This window comes from Phacochoerus africanus, chromosome 8, assembly GCF_016906955.1.
Source record: "Phacochoerus africanus isolate WHEZ1 chromosome 8, ROS_Pafr_v1, whole genome shotgun sequence".
NCBI classification, from domain to species: Eukaryota; Metazoa; Chordata; class Mammalia; order Artiodactyla; family Suidae; genus Phacochoerus; species Phacochoerus africanus.
In genome coordinates, this window is record NC_062551.1 from 48045948 (window position 1) to 48059225 (window position 13278).

Consider the following 13278-nt stretch of genomic DNA (forward strand, 5'->3'; position numbering starts at 1 on the left):
TTGTTTGGATCCAGAGAGAGTTTATGGCTGGTCTGACCCAACCAGACTTTTTTTTTGCAATCTCACTGGAAGAGACAGGAATCAGATGACTGGCCTGGGTTGGTTGTAGCCCTGGGGTAGTGAAATCCAGGAGTACTGGTGTTCAGTTCCCTACCTCAGCTTCGGGTTTTCAGGGCTCAGAACTTTAGAAGAGGATTAAGTAGATTACTATGAGTAGAGTTTTATTTTAGGGTAAATTTGTTGAATAGGGTCTGATTGAGGGCAAGTAACAGAACCGCAATGTATAGAGTATGCATGTCTCAAGTGTCTTCAGCAGTTAAACAGTTTATGAAGGTATTTTTTCTAGGTACAGGAGTTACAGCAATGAATGAAGCAGTCAACGTCTTGGAACACTTGGAGCTTACATATATATTTTTTTCTTTTTCTGTCTTTTTGCTATTTCTTGGGCCGCTCCAAGGGCATATGGAGGTTCCCAGGCTAGGGGTCCCAGGCTTGGGATCCAAGCCACATCTGCAACCTACACCACAGCTAACGGCAACACTGGATCCTTAACTCACTGAGCAAGGCCAGGGATCGAACCCGAAACCTCATGATTCCTAGTCGGATTCGTTAACCGCTGAGGCACGACAGGAACTCCATGGAGCTTATATTCTGATGAGGAAGAATATATAAGCAAACAAAAGAAATCAGATAGTGATATGTGCTATGAACAAATTAAAACAGTGTGAAGGGTTGGGGGGTTGGCCACTGTACACATGGTGGTCACATTGGCCTTTTTGAGGAAGTGACAATTGAGCCTGACTATCTGAAGGATGAGAAGGCACCAGTTGTGAGAAGATCTGGGCATTTCTAATCTTAAGCATTGTTACATGTGAAGAAAGAAGGTTGCAATGTGGGGAAGGTTTTCACAGATGTTTTTTGAGGGTCTATTGTGTGCCATGTACGATGCCAGGAATTGAAAATGTAGCAGCGAATAATACAACCGTAGTCCTCCTTTCCTTCATGGGTCTTACAGATGAGGTGTTCTGGAAGACTTGCAGCCTTTGTAGAAACACCTTTGAGCAAAGACTCCTTCCTGCTGTGGAGATGAGGAAGATTGGGGCCCACATGACTCAGGTCTTGATTGATGAGAAGGAACCAGCCAAGTGATGATCTGGGGGAGAGCATTTCAGGTAGAAGGATCAGCCAGAACCAAAACCCTGAGATGTGTTCAAGAACCAACAAGGAGATGGGTGTGACTAAAGCATAATTGAGGCAGAAGGGACAGGGGCTTGGAGTGGTTGACACAGGCTAGATCGTGTGGGGCCTTGTGGGCCAAGGTAAGGAGTTTACATTTTCACTAAAGAGTGAGGATTTTTAAAGCAAGACAGTCACATGATCTCGTTTGTTTCCTTTTAAAGAGAACTGGTTTCTGCAAGGAAAACAGGCAAAAATGGAAGCAGGAGGCAGTACATTTGTCCAAATGAGAAAGGGTGGAGATTTGAATATGATGGAAGTAAAAATGGAGAGAATGGAAATACACGTTGGGTATAGAGAAAACAGGACTTGATGTTGGGGTTAGAGAAGGGAATCAAGGATGATGATACTAGCTAACAGCTCTGTGAGAGTATTTATGCGTCACAACTGTGAGTAGGTATTATTATTAAACCCATTTTATAGATGAGAAGCACAGCGAGGTGAAAACACTTGTCTCGAATTATGCAAGTTTCCCCAAGCTCCCAGCTGTGTTATCTTCCCTGCCTAGCTTCTCCCTTCCCCTGCTCCCTTTTCTAGAACCATTCATACAAAAGCCTCTTTCTTAGCCGAGGCAATAATATACATATTTTGTATATGTATTTCAGGGGTTTCTGAAAGTAATGGTTGTTTTTGTTTTGTTGGCTCTACCTGCAGCATATGGAAGCTCTTGAGCCAGGGATCTAACCTGCACCACAGCAGCAACCAGAGCCATGCAGTGACAGCAAATAATGGTTTTCACAAGAGCGAAGTTGGGCTCCCTTGGCTTCAGATATTCTCTTGTTCTTCTTAAGTCAGGATAGTGAGTTAAACTTAGATAACTAGCCTGTTACCTTGTTCATGAAGTGAGCAAGTTCCTCAAAGGCCTAGATAGGTGCTCTAGAAGGGCTATAAATAGGTGGGAAGGCTAATAAGACCCCACCCCACCTCCCTTATCTGTACAGAAATGTTGGCGTTAAAGGGCCAATTGGTCCAACTTTCTAGGCAGTGGAAGGGAATTTACAAGAGGCTGTAGCATTATTCTCAGGAACAGGTATGAGCTCTGAAGCCAGAATGCCTGGCCTTGAAAATCCCAGCTTGGGTAAGTAACTTTAACTGTCTCTGTGCCTCAGGTTCTTCATCTGAAAGATGAGGATATTGTTATATACTCATATTAGTACCTATATACACATATACATATGTGTCTGTCAGTGTTTGTCCATAGTTTTTGAGAGCAAATGATCTCATCCCTGGAAAGCTGTTAGCATAAGCCTGGCACCTGACAGACACAGTAGACTGTGTGAAAACATGCAAAGCATCATGCTAGGTATTTTTATATACATTGTTGCATTTTATTTCATTCTTACAACAAGCTTCACTGAGGAAGAAGCTGAATTACTTGCCAAAGGTCACCACAGCAAGCATCAGTAGGAGAGCTCAGGTTTCAGCCAGGTCAGACTGACTTCACAGTGCTGCTGCTTCTGTAGGTACCTTAGGTCTATTTGGAGCCAAGGAAAGAACCCAATGGACAGCTTTTCCTGGAACCTCTTGGCCGATTTTTTTTCCATTTCCCACCCTCTAGGGTTGGAAGGTGTTTCTCAAGAAGGTTACTTGCGGAGTTCCTGTCGTGGCTCAGTGGCTAACGAATCTGACTAGGAACCATGAGGTTTCGGGTTCCATCCCTGGCCTTGCTCAGTGGGTTAAGGATCTGGCAGTGACGTGAGCTGTGGTGTCGGTTGCAGATGCAGCTTGGATCCCGTGTTGCTGTGGCTCTGGCGTAGGCTAGTGGCTACAGCTCTGATTCAGCCCCTAGCCTGGGAATCTCCATATGCCACGGGAGCAACCCAAGAAATGTCTGAAAGACAAATAAAGAAGGTTACTTGGTCTCTTAGAGACCAAATATGGCAGCCACATTGGTAGGCATTTTGAGAGACTTTACCATAGGGTTTCCCCTCTAGTATCTTTTCTCAAAGGTGGGGAGTCATTTTTGATCACATGAGGATAAAGAGACTAGAGCAGTTGTGAATTCTCTTGTAGGGGAGCAGTCAAGGCTTAAAGTTGAAAGTGGTAGAATCCTAACTCAAACTGACCTCATCAAAAAGGAGTTTACTGGTCTGTATAACTGAAAAGTCTGGGATGGGGAGGTAGGGTGGGAGGCTTCAGGCTGGCTGGAGACTGGTATTCAAATGATGTGAACAAATCTCCCTTTTTCTTCCCTCTTTTGACTCTGCTTTCATCTGTATTGACTTCATTCTGAAGTGGGCTCTGACCGAGGTAGCAGACATGGCAACCAGAAATATCAGGAAATGTATAATCTGAGCAACCCTAACCAAGAACTTATTTTTCCCATTAGTTTCAGCAAAAGTCCAGGGATAATTTTTCCTTGGCCAGGCTTTACTCCATGTCTACAGCTGGATCCAAGAAAGACAGTTAATTCTCCAAAGGAATTTAGGGTCCTGGTATCAGAAAATGGTCATGAATGTTTGGCAGGCAAATTGACCAGAATCTGTCATAGTAAGATGCCTTGAAATGGTGTTGATGCCTCTTCTCTGGCCAGTCTCACCAAGCCAGGTCTTCCTTTCTCACTGTTGCCAAGCACCCAGGAGGAAACTGGGGGCCTCTGGCCCTTTGATGGAAGAAGCCATCCAGTCCTCCTCTCCAGTTGCCATCCAGACCAAATATCCAGCACCCTTCTCCTGCCCCAACATAGGAACACTTCCTTTAGGGATGATTTTTATTTATGGTCATTGAAGTGTAGTTGACTTACAATGTTGTGATGGTTTCTGGTATATAGCAAAGTGATTCAGTTATGTTTATATATACATGTATTCTCTTTCATATATTTTTCCATTATGGTTTATTATAAGATTCTGACTATAGTTCCTTGTGCTCTACAGTTGGACCCTGTTGTTTATCTAATTAGTATATAGTTTGTATTTGCTAATCCCAAACTTGTAGTTTATCCCTTTCCTAATAATATATTCTTAAAAGTGGCTGTTACCTAAAGCCCAGGTCGTTCCTTAGGACTGTCCAAGCCACCATTGGGCACTAAATCTTCTCTACCAATCATGTTTGAAAGTGTAAGACCTTCTCTACCCCTGGGGAGGAATAGTTATTGGACTTCTAGTCTTTTTCCTGTTGGTGCCTATCTGATCTAAGGACCATAGGCTGCAGGCTTTATTTGTTCTGTATAGTGGTTCGTTGTTGCTGTTTTAATGTGAATTATTTTCCAACATTTAAAAACACGGGAAGGAGTTCCTGTCCTGGCTCACCGGTAACAAACCCGACTAGTATGAGGATGCGGGTTGGATCCCTGGCCTCACTCAGTGGTTTAAGGATCTGGCATTTCCCTGAGGTGTGGTGTGGGTTGCAGACACAGCTCAGATCCCAAGTTGCTGTGGCTGTGGTGGAGGCCTGCGGCTACAGCTCCCATTCAACCCCTAGCCTGGGAACTTCCATATGCTGTGGATATGGCTCTAAAATGTGTGTGTGTGTGTGCACGCGCGCACGTATTTATATATAAATACAAAGGAGTTCCCGTCATGGCACAGAGGAAACAAATCTGACTAGGAAACATGAGGTCGCGGGTTTGATCCCTGGCCTCGCTCAGTGGGTTAAGGATCTGGCATTGCCGTGAGCTGTGGTATAGGTTGCAGATGCGGCTCGGATCCCTCATTCCTTTGGCTGTGGTGTAGGCCAGCAGCTGCAACTCCGATTAGACCCCTAGCCTGGGAACCTCCATATACCATGAGTGCGGGGGGCCCCCAAAAAAAAGAAAATAAGAAAAAAAATACACACATATATATATATACACACGGGATTTTTTCTTAAAAGTCCAGGTTTCTGGTTCCTCGTGTGTGTGTGTGTGTGTGTATGTATCTTTTTAGGGCCACACCCATGGCATATGGAGGTTCCCAGGCTAGGGTTCTAATCAAAGCTGTAGCTGTTGGCCTACACTACAGCCACAGCAATGCCAGATCCAAGCCCCATCTGTGACCTACACCATAGCTCACGGCAATGCCAGATCCTTATCCCATTGAGCAAGGCCAGGGATCGAACCTGTGTCCTCACTGTTACTAGTCAGATTCGTTTCTGCTGAGCCAGAAAGGCAACTCCTGATTCCTCTTGAAAAAAAAAAAAAATTCTGGAGTTCCCATCGTGGCTCAGTGGTAAGCGAATCTGACTAGGAACCATGAGATTTCGGGTTTGATTCCTGGCTTGCTCAGTAGGTTAAGGATCCAGTGTTGCTGTGAGCTGCAGCGTAGGTCGCAGACATGGCTCAGATCCCATGTGGCTGTGGCTGTGGCATAGGCCAGCGGCTACAGCTCCGATTCAACCCCTAGCCTGGGAACCTCCATATGCCGCAGGAGCGGCACTAGAAAAGGCAAAAACAAACAAAAAAAATTCTAAGATCTAACCATACTGGACCCACATTCTCACATGGCAGCAGTTGATTAAAGCATAGTAACTTCTCCCTTTAGACAGGGTATGTGTTTCCAGCTCACAGTAGTCCTCACCAGTCTGCTCCATTCAAACCCTGGCCTTGCAAACACCATGTTTGAGGTCCTGCTGTGTCCCAGGGCTTTGCTTCTAGCATTTGGCTTGGCTGAAGAAGCTGGGTCAGTATTCAGTCAGCAGTTTATTTGGGGGACACAGTGCTGTTGCTTAGGAAAAGTAACAACCCACTAAGTGTTTATAGGAAAGAGTATGCACAACTTTACTCTGTTTATGGATTTGGTCATCTTTTTGCCATAAATGCTGTTGGCATAGCAGACCTCCCATCACAAATGTTCCCCCTGAAATAGTAACGTGTCCTGTCTTATGAGTTGCCACCCAGTAGAGGAATCCCTCCCACTCCCGAGGGATATTCATCCAGCCTCTGCTTGACCACTTCCAGCAGCCAGGGAGCTTATTACCTCCTCACATGGCAGCCAGTTCCATTCTAGGAGAGATACATTATTTAAAAATTCTTCCTTATGTTGAGGCAGCTGCTGTCTCCTTGGGACTAAAAGCCACAAAATGTTGGAGCTAGGAAGAGAAACTGATTTTTTCAGGCACATGAACTGCCATTCATCAGTGCTGCATCCAGGGCAAACATTGATAATTGATCACATTACTCTTTCTCACTGAGCCAGAAAGTAGAATACAGCCTTAATTTTTTTTTAATTTATCTTTAAAAATGACTGAAGTAGGAGTTCCTTGTGGTACAGCCAGTTATATAAAGAGTGTTAATTCCTCCTCCTCTCCAAGGTAACCATTGTGAACAGCATAGGGTGTATATTCTACACATTTCTCTATATACATATGTAGGCATTCATATGTAAAATATATAGCAGTTTCCTTGTGGTGCAGCAGGTTAAGGATCTGGTGTTGTCGCTGTTGTAACCTGGGTTTGATGCGTGGCCTGGAAGCTTCCACATGCTGTGGGCACAGCCAAAAAAAAAAGATAAATGAGAATTTTTGTATATGGCTCTTTTTTTTTTTCCTTTTTACAAAAATGGCATTATTGTACAATTTACTGTGTACTTAATGGACATTCCTCCAGGTTGGTAGTTAAAGCACCATACATAGGTATAGATATGTCGTTTGAATTCTGCTATCTGGGTCAGCCATATTTTTAATTACTACATAATATCCCCTTGTGAGAGGTATGCTCCGATTTATTATTAATCATTCTCCATTAGTGGGTATTTCCATTGCTTCATTTCTTTTTTTTTCTTTTCATTTTTTAGGGCCATACCTGCTGCGTATGCAAGTTCCCAGGCTAGGGGTCAAATCAGAGCTGCAGCTGCCGGCCTACACCACAGCCACAGCAGCTCGGGATCTGAGCCATGTCTGCAACCTACACCACAGCTCACAACAGTGCCAGATCCTTAACCCACTGAGTGGGGCCAGGGCTTGAACCTGCATCTTTGTTTATACTAATTGGGTTTGTTAGTGCCAAGCCACAACAGGATCTCCCCATTGCTTCATTTCTTCAGGGTCCCTTTCACCACAGTGTTCCAGGCATCCACTACCAGTCATTTGGAGTTAGCCTGTGAGGTAAAACCCATTTGTCATGTCTGATCCAGTCTAGCTCCTTATCTTACACATTCTAGAAGGGAAACAGACTAGCTCAAAGATTAAAGTGAAATAGTGGCTGGGGCAGGACTAGAACTGAATTTTCTTGACTTTCAACATTTCCCATATCTCATGATGCTTTTCTTAGAGCCACATAACCTCGTTCTCCTCTGGAGTAAACAAGTCTGATTCCTCTCTGTGCTACCTCTTCAGATATTTGAAGTCAGTTATGCCATTCTTCCTGAATCCTCTCTTCCTCAGAGGAGGTTTCCTTAGTGCCTTCAAATTTTCCTGTTAGGACAAAGTTTCCAAATCTCTTTATCATCCTTTAGGCCTTTCCTTCTATCATCTTCTCCCCAAGGCTGTAGAAGTCCTGAGTGTGGCTTCCATACTTACCTTCTTTATTCATTCACTCAATACATATTGAGGAGTTCCTGGTGTGGCTCAGCAGGTTAAGTATCCCTGAGGATGTTGCTTCGATCCCTGGCCTCAGTGAGTGGGTTAAGGATCTGGTGTTGCCATGAGTTGTGGTATAGGTTGACAGGCGCGGTTTGGATCCCAGGTTGCTGAGGCTGTGGTGTAGGCCAGCAACTGTAGCTCCAATTTGACCCCTAGCTTGGGAATGTCCATATGCAATGGGTGCAACCCTAAAAAAAATTTTATTGAGAGAGTGAGAGTACCTTCTGTGTATTAGTCACTGTTCCCAGCACTGGGCAGCTGCATAGTTTGCATTTTGATGGGAAGATAGAATCAACAAACATAAATAAGATGATATCTGAAGGTGCCAAATTATGTAGAATAAATGAAATAGCATTAATATAATAGAATGACTGAGAGAGGGGTTCCTGTCGTGGCGTAGAAGAAACAAATCCAACTAGGAACCACGAGGTTGTGGGTTCGATCCCTGGCCTCGCTCAGTGGGTTAAGGATCCGGTGTTGCCATGAGCTGTGGTGTAGGTCGAAAATTTGGCTCGGATCAGGCAGGGCTGTGGCTATGGTGTAGGCCGGCAGCTACAGCTCTGATTTGACCCCTAGCCTGGGAACCTCCATATGTCGAAGGTGGGGCCCTAAGAAGCAAAAAAAAAAAAATGAAAGCAAGAAATTCCTTTGGTAGATGATCAGGGAAGATACCTGAATAAGGACTGAGGTGAGACTTGAGTGACAAGTAGGAGCCAGCAGTAGGTTGGAAAGCCATGGATAGGTCCAGTGAACAAGAAAGAACTTGGAACAGAATGAGGTTGGAGAGGCCACAGGAGTGTTGTAGGGGGCCCTATAGGCATTTTCTTTAAATGCAGTGGGAAATCGGAGGATTTTAAGCCAGGGATGCAACATTTGATTTGGCTTTTAAAAAAGATTTCTGGGAGTTCCCGTCGTGGCGCAGTGGTTAACGAATCTGACTAGGAACCATGAGGTTGCAGGTTCGGTCCCTGCCCTTGCTCAGTGGGTTAACGATCTGGCGTTGCCGTGAGCTGTGGTGTAGGTTGCAGACGTGGCTCAGATCCTGCGTTGCTGTGGCTCTGGCGTAGGCTGGTGGCTACAGCTCTGATTAGACCCCTAGCCTGGGAACCTCCATATGCCGCGGGAGCGGCCCAAGAAATAGCAAAAAGCCAAAAAAAAAAAAAAAAAAGATTTCTGGGAGGCTTGTTTACCTGGGCACAAGGTTTCATTTCTCCCCACACTTTTCCTCATTTCTTATATCCAAAGGGATTGACAACCAGGCTAGTTTGCTTTGTTCAGGTGTCCCACCAAGGATGTGAGGTGAGCCACAGCCATTGTCAGGTGCGCCTCTCAGCCCTCCTCAGCAGGAACGTGGACGTTCAGGAAGATGGCAGTAGCTCCCTAAGACCTGAGCCCAGCAGGTTCAATGGGTCTTTGTGTGGAATTCTCAGTCCTCTTGGCAGCCAGAGGAGCATGGAGCTGAGTGGTGGTTTGGGGATGGAGCCAAGAGCACTGGTTGCGAGAGAGACAGATGGGAAATATGAGTGGAGACCTGGAGCAGGAGGCACTTAGAAAAAGGCTCAGAATAGTGTCCAGAAACCAGTCAGTTGAAGAATAGGCCTGTTGTCTGCCCAGTTGACACAGCTCCTGTGTAGTTCCTGCCTAAGAGGAGGATTTGGATGCTTTCTTGCTTGGGAGTTTTTGACATTAATGAGTTCCCTTCTCCTCAGGTTAGTATCCTCTTGGCTTTTATGAGTCTAAATGACAGGCTGGCATTTCTGGGAGCCAAGGAGACTTCCCAACCCAGGGGACTTGGGTCAGGAGTAGCCTTCAAGGGAATGAGGAAGAAAGCTGGGAGAGATACAGAGAATAGTGGGATCTTAGAGATCAGAGTGGAAGAGCTGGGCTGGAGGAGATGAGATTCCCTGCAGCCTGTGGATACCTCTGAGAGGGCCTCTGCCCCTACCTTTAAGTGCCCAGACAATTGCTGGTCATGCCTGAGATCTTTACCGGGGTCACCACTCACCTATATCCTAGCTTTGCGGATTTTATAATACAGAGCCGATAGGGTCCTTTTAGCAGGTGAGCAATCATTCCGTCCTGCCCTCCAGAGGCAGTAGCCGAAGACCAGCAAGGTTAGGACATGTGCTCAGGATCACATGTCTTCTAGGGCCTGGTCTCCATTAATTCAAATCTTTTCCCATTGTGTGCAGCCTCTCCTGTTTCCCCTTTCTAGAAAAATCTTAACAACTTACTCTCTGCTTTAAATCCACTTCCTTTGGCCCTATGACAGCCAGACCTGAGGGGTAGCATTTTCTCTTCTTTGTCTAGGTTTCTGAGTCCCAGTCAAGCCTTTTCTCTGGATCTGGTGATTGGAGGAAGAGTTGGTTTAGTATCTGATATTGACTTCATTTTTCTCCCAGGAGCTCAGCAGAGAATGTACCCTAAAAGAGGAAGTTATGAGGCCTCCTTAGCCGTTCAACCCAAACTCACCAGGCTAATTCCAGCCTCTTCCCTCTATCTGACCCCCTTTCTTCCTTTTCTAGGAGCCTGGAGAGGTGTGGCTGGACCAAGACCTCTCCCGATGTGAGCAGGTGTCCTCCCCCCATCACCCATTGCCACCACGCCAGGGAACGTCCTCAAGCCCTGGCCCTCAGGGGAGAGGTAACCAGAGCCCGGAGCCGAGACCATGTGACGGCGCTGGCCCTCGCCACCGCCGTCCCCCCCACCCTGGCCCAAGGCCCGGCACCATGATGTTCCGAGACCAGGTGGGCATCCTTGCTGGCTGGTTCAAGGGCTGGAATGAGTGTGAACAGACAGTGGCCCTGCTGTCACTTCTGAAGCGAGTCACCCGCACCCAGGCCCGCTTTCTGCAGCTCTGCCTGGAGCACTCACTGGCAGATTGCAATGACATTCACCTGCTGGAGTCGGAGGCCAACAGTGCTGGTGAGTCTCCACCCCCAGAGATGGGAGCACAACAGGAGGGAAACCTGGAACAGGAACAGGTGTCAGGTGGCTGAGGAGGCCTCCCCAGCAGGGTGCTAAGAAATGCGGTTCTAGGCTTGTTTGTCGGTGGGCAGTCCTTGATCTCCCAGGTCATCATCATGGCTTTCCTGGGGCTTTGTTGCCAGAAATTCTCAGACATGGAATGGGGGAATCCTGGGGGAGTGCAGTGCAAACTAGAAACCAACCATCACATAGAGTGGCTTGTCTGGGCCGCTGAAAGGAACAGACTAAAGCCATTACCTGTGAAAGAGGAATGAAAGATCAGCATTAATTCATTTCTCAAGCTCCAGGACTTCAGAGCTGGGAAGGAATTTTAGAATTCTCCCCAAATTCCTAAATCATCTACTATTCTACACCCTCCCCCCACCCCTTCCCCCAAAGATAGGTTGGTCTTAGGCATAAACAGCTTCAAGAGAGTTTTAAAATTTAGATAAGGTCCCTGTCGGTTCCTGGAGCACTCAGTAGAGAAGTGCTCTTTGTCCCATGAGGTTGGCATTGGGATGGGTAAGGTAGGCTTCTCTAGAACCTCTAGCTCAGGCCACAGGCATAGAAAAGAGTCAGTCCAGAGAACTATCTCCAGGAGGCACTGCTGAAGCCATTCTGGCCTTGTGGACCTTCACGAAGCTGTTGACCTCGGTGACAGGAGGGAGAGATGGAGGCCAAAGAAGAGGGGGGTATGTGTACCTGAAAATTAGCTTTGGAGAGAACCCCAGGACCCACTGTGGAGTGTCCAGACCTTTCCCACCTTCTTCCGCGTGGTAACAGTTCACGTTGAGTCCCTACAAGCAGCCAGGTACTGGTGTAGTAACTTTAAAAGCGGTGTTCTTTGGTGGCTCTAGAGTCAGACTCGTTTTGAATCCCACTTCTGTCACTTGCTCTATAACCAAGTAACTTAACCTTTCTGAGCCTTGGTTTCTTTATCTTTTATTTCTGTGCCTCTTTTTTGGCTGCATTTGTGACACGTGGAAGTTCCCAGGCCGGGATCAAACCCGCGCCACAGCAGTGACAACGCCACATCCTTTAACCACTAGGCCAACAAGGAACTCCATCCTCATTTTTATAGTCAGGACGGTAACGCTGCCGACATTCTAGGTTAGTTATGAGCTTTGAGAATAGTGCCTGGCATGTGGTAAAGATTCAGGAAATATCAGTTATTTTTATTGTCAGCAACTCATTTAGTCCCCACAACAACCCTATGAGGGAGGTGGTGGTGTTGTCCCCATTTTGTAGGTGAGGAAATCAGCATGTGCTGCTAGGATTGGGATTTGGGGACCCCCAGAGCTGCTTCCCTCATCTTCTCAGGCCGACCTGCCTTAGCAACAGTCACCTTTATTTTTCTGAAATTTTATGTACAAGTTACAGAAATGCCATGATTGTAGGGGAAGATAGTTCCTCAGGCCAGGAGTCCCATCAGCTTAAGTCCCTGTCTCAGACAGTAGGCAGCAGGATCCCAGCTTGGCTACAGCAGGCTCAGAGTTCAGCCATTTCACAACTCTCCCATCCTCCGCACCAGGAAGGGCTCCCCTCTGCTCTGGCACCAGGGCATGGGCTCTGAGGTTGTGATATGGCTGTGCCTCCAGAGTGGGGGGGCTCCTCTGGGTCAGGCCCGTGTCTCATGCATCTTGGTTACGTATCCCACCACCCTATCCTGAGCAGGCAGTTGGATAAGCACTGGCTGCTGATCCTGGCTATATATCAGAGTCCCACTGATAATTACTGCTATTTATTTATCAAAGCAGTTTGATTTTTTGCTTTTGTTTTCAAATTTTATAGTAAAATAAAAGCATATGAAAGATGAAAAGTGAGGTTTCCCTTCTAGACTTGGACATTCCTAGTTTGTGTACGTTTTGTGAGATACTCTGTTCACGTATGAACAGACACACGTTCTCCCTCCAGCTTTTTTATTGTTTTGATTGTTTTAACACACAGAGCAGAACATCATGCATATTGACCAATTTGGTTTTTTCACTTAACAGTATAACTTGAAGATCAGTTCATATTCAGCACATACATATATATTCCTCATTGTTGTTAATGACTGCTTGATGGAACAGTAAGGTAACAGAGAGCCTGCCCTGTCTGTCAAGTAACGATTTACCTTTGTTACTTATAACCCTCACCTCTGCTCTGGAAGCAAATTCTTATAACTCCCCCATTTTACAGATGAGACTGAGGTCTGCAGAGGTTAGTGATGTGCCCTGGGTCATATAGCTGGTCAGAGGTAGAGCTGGAATTTGACTTTGGGGTTCTTTAATACTTATGTTTGGTCTTACTCTTATAAGTAGTGTTCTACTAAGTACCCTTTAAACATCTTTAGGATAAATTCCTAGAATTATGTGGAACTACTAGTGTGAAGTTAATACATGTTTAAAACATTTGCTGTTACCCCGTTGCCCTTGAAAGACATGATACACCTTATACCAAGAACCTGAGACCCATGTCAGACTTGAGATGTTGAGGATAATGCCTGTCCTTAAGAACTGTGGTGGAATGACCTGACGAATGAATGTATGAACCAAGGTCTTTATCCATAGCCCCATGTTAGGTGGTAAGAATAAACCA

At 45.9% G+C, this 13278-nt stretch overlaps 1 protein-coding gene across 4 annotated transcripts in view; it reads left to right on the forward strand.

The window, feature by feature from the left end:
- The window catches only part of SAMD4B (sterile alpha motif domain containing 4B), a 43411-nt gene that overhangs the window by 6072 nt on the left and 24061 nt on the right, over window positions 1-13278 (forward strand). For all 4 annotated transcript variants that reach the window (XM_047793824.1, XM_047793825.1, XM_047793826.1 and 1 more), the window contains exon 2: window positions 10257-10656. In XM_047793824.1, the coding sequence (XP_047649780.1) occupies window positions 10461-10656 (196 nt within the window). In that variant the 5' untranslated portion in view covers window positions 10257-10460. The remainder of the gene's footprint in view (window positions 1-10256; window positions 10657-13278) is intronic.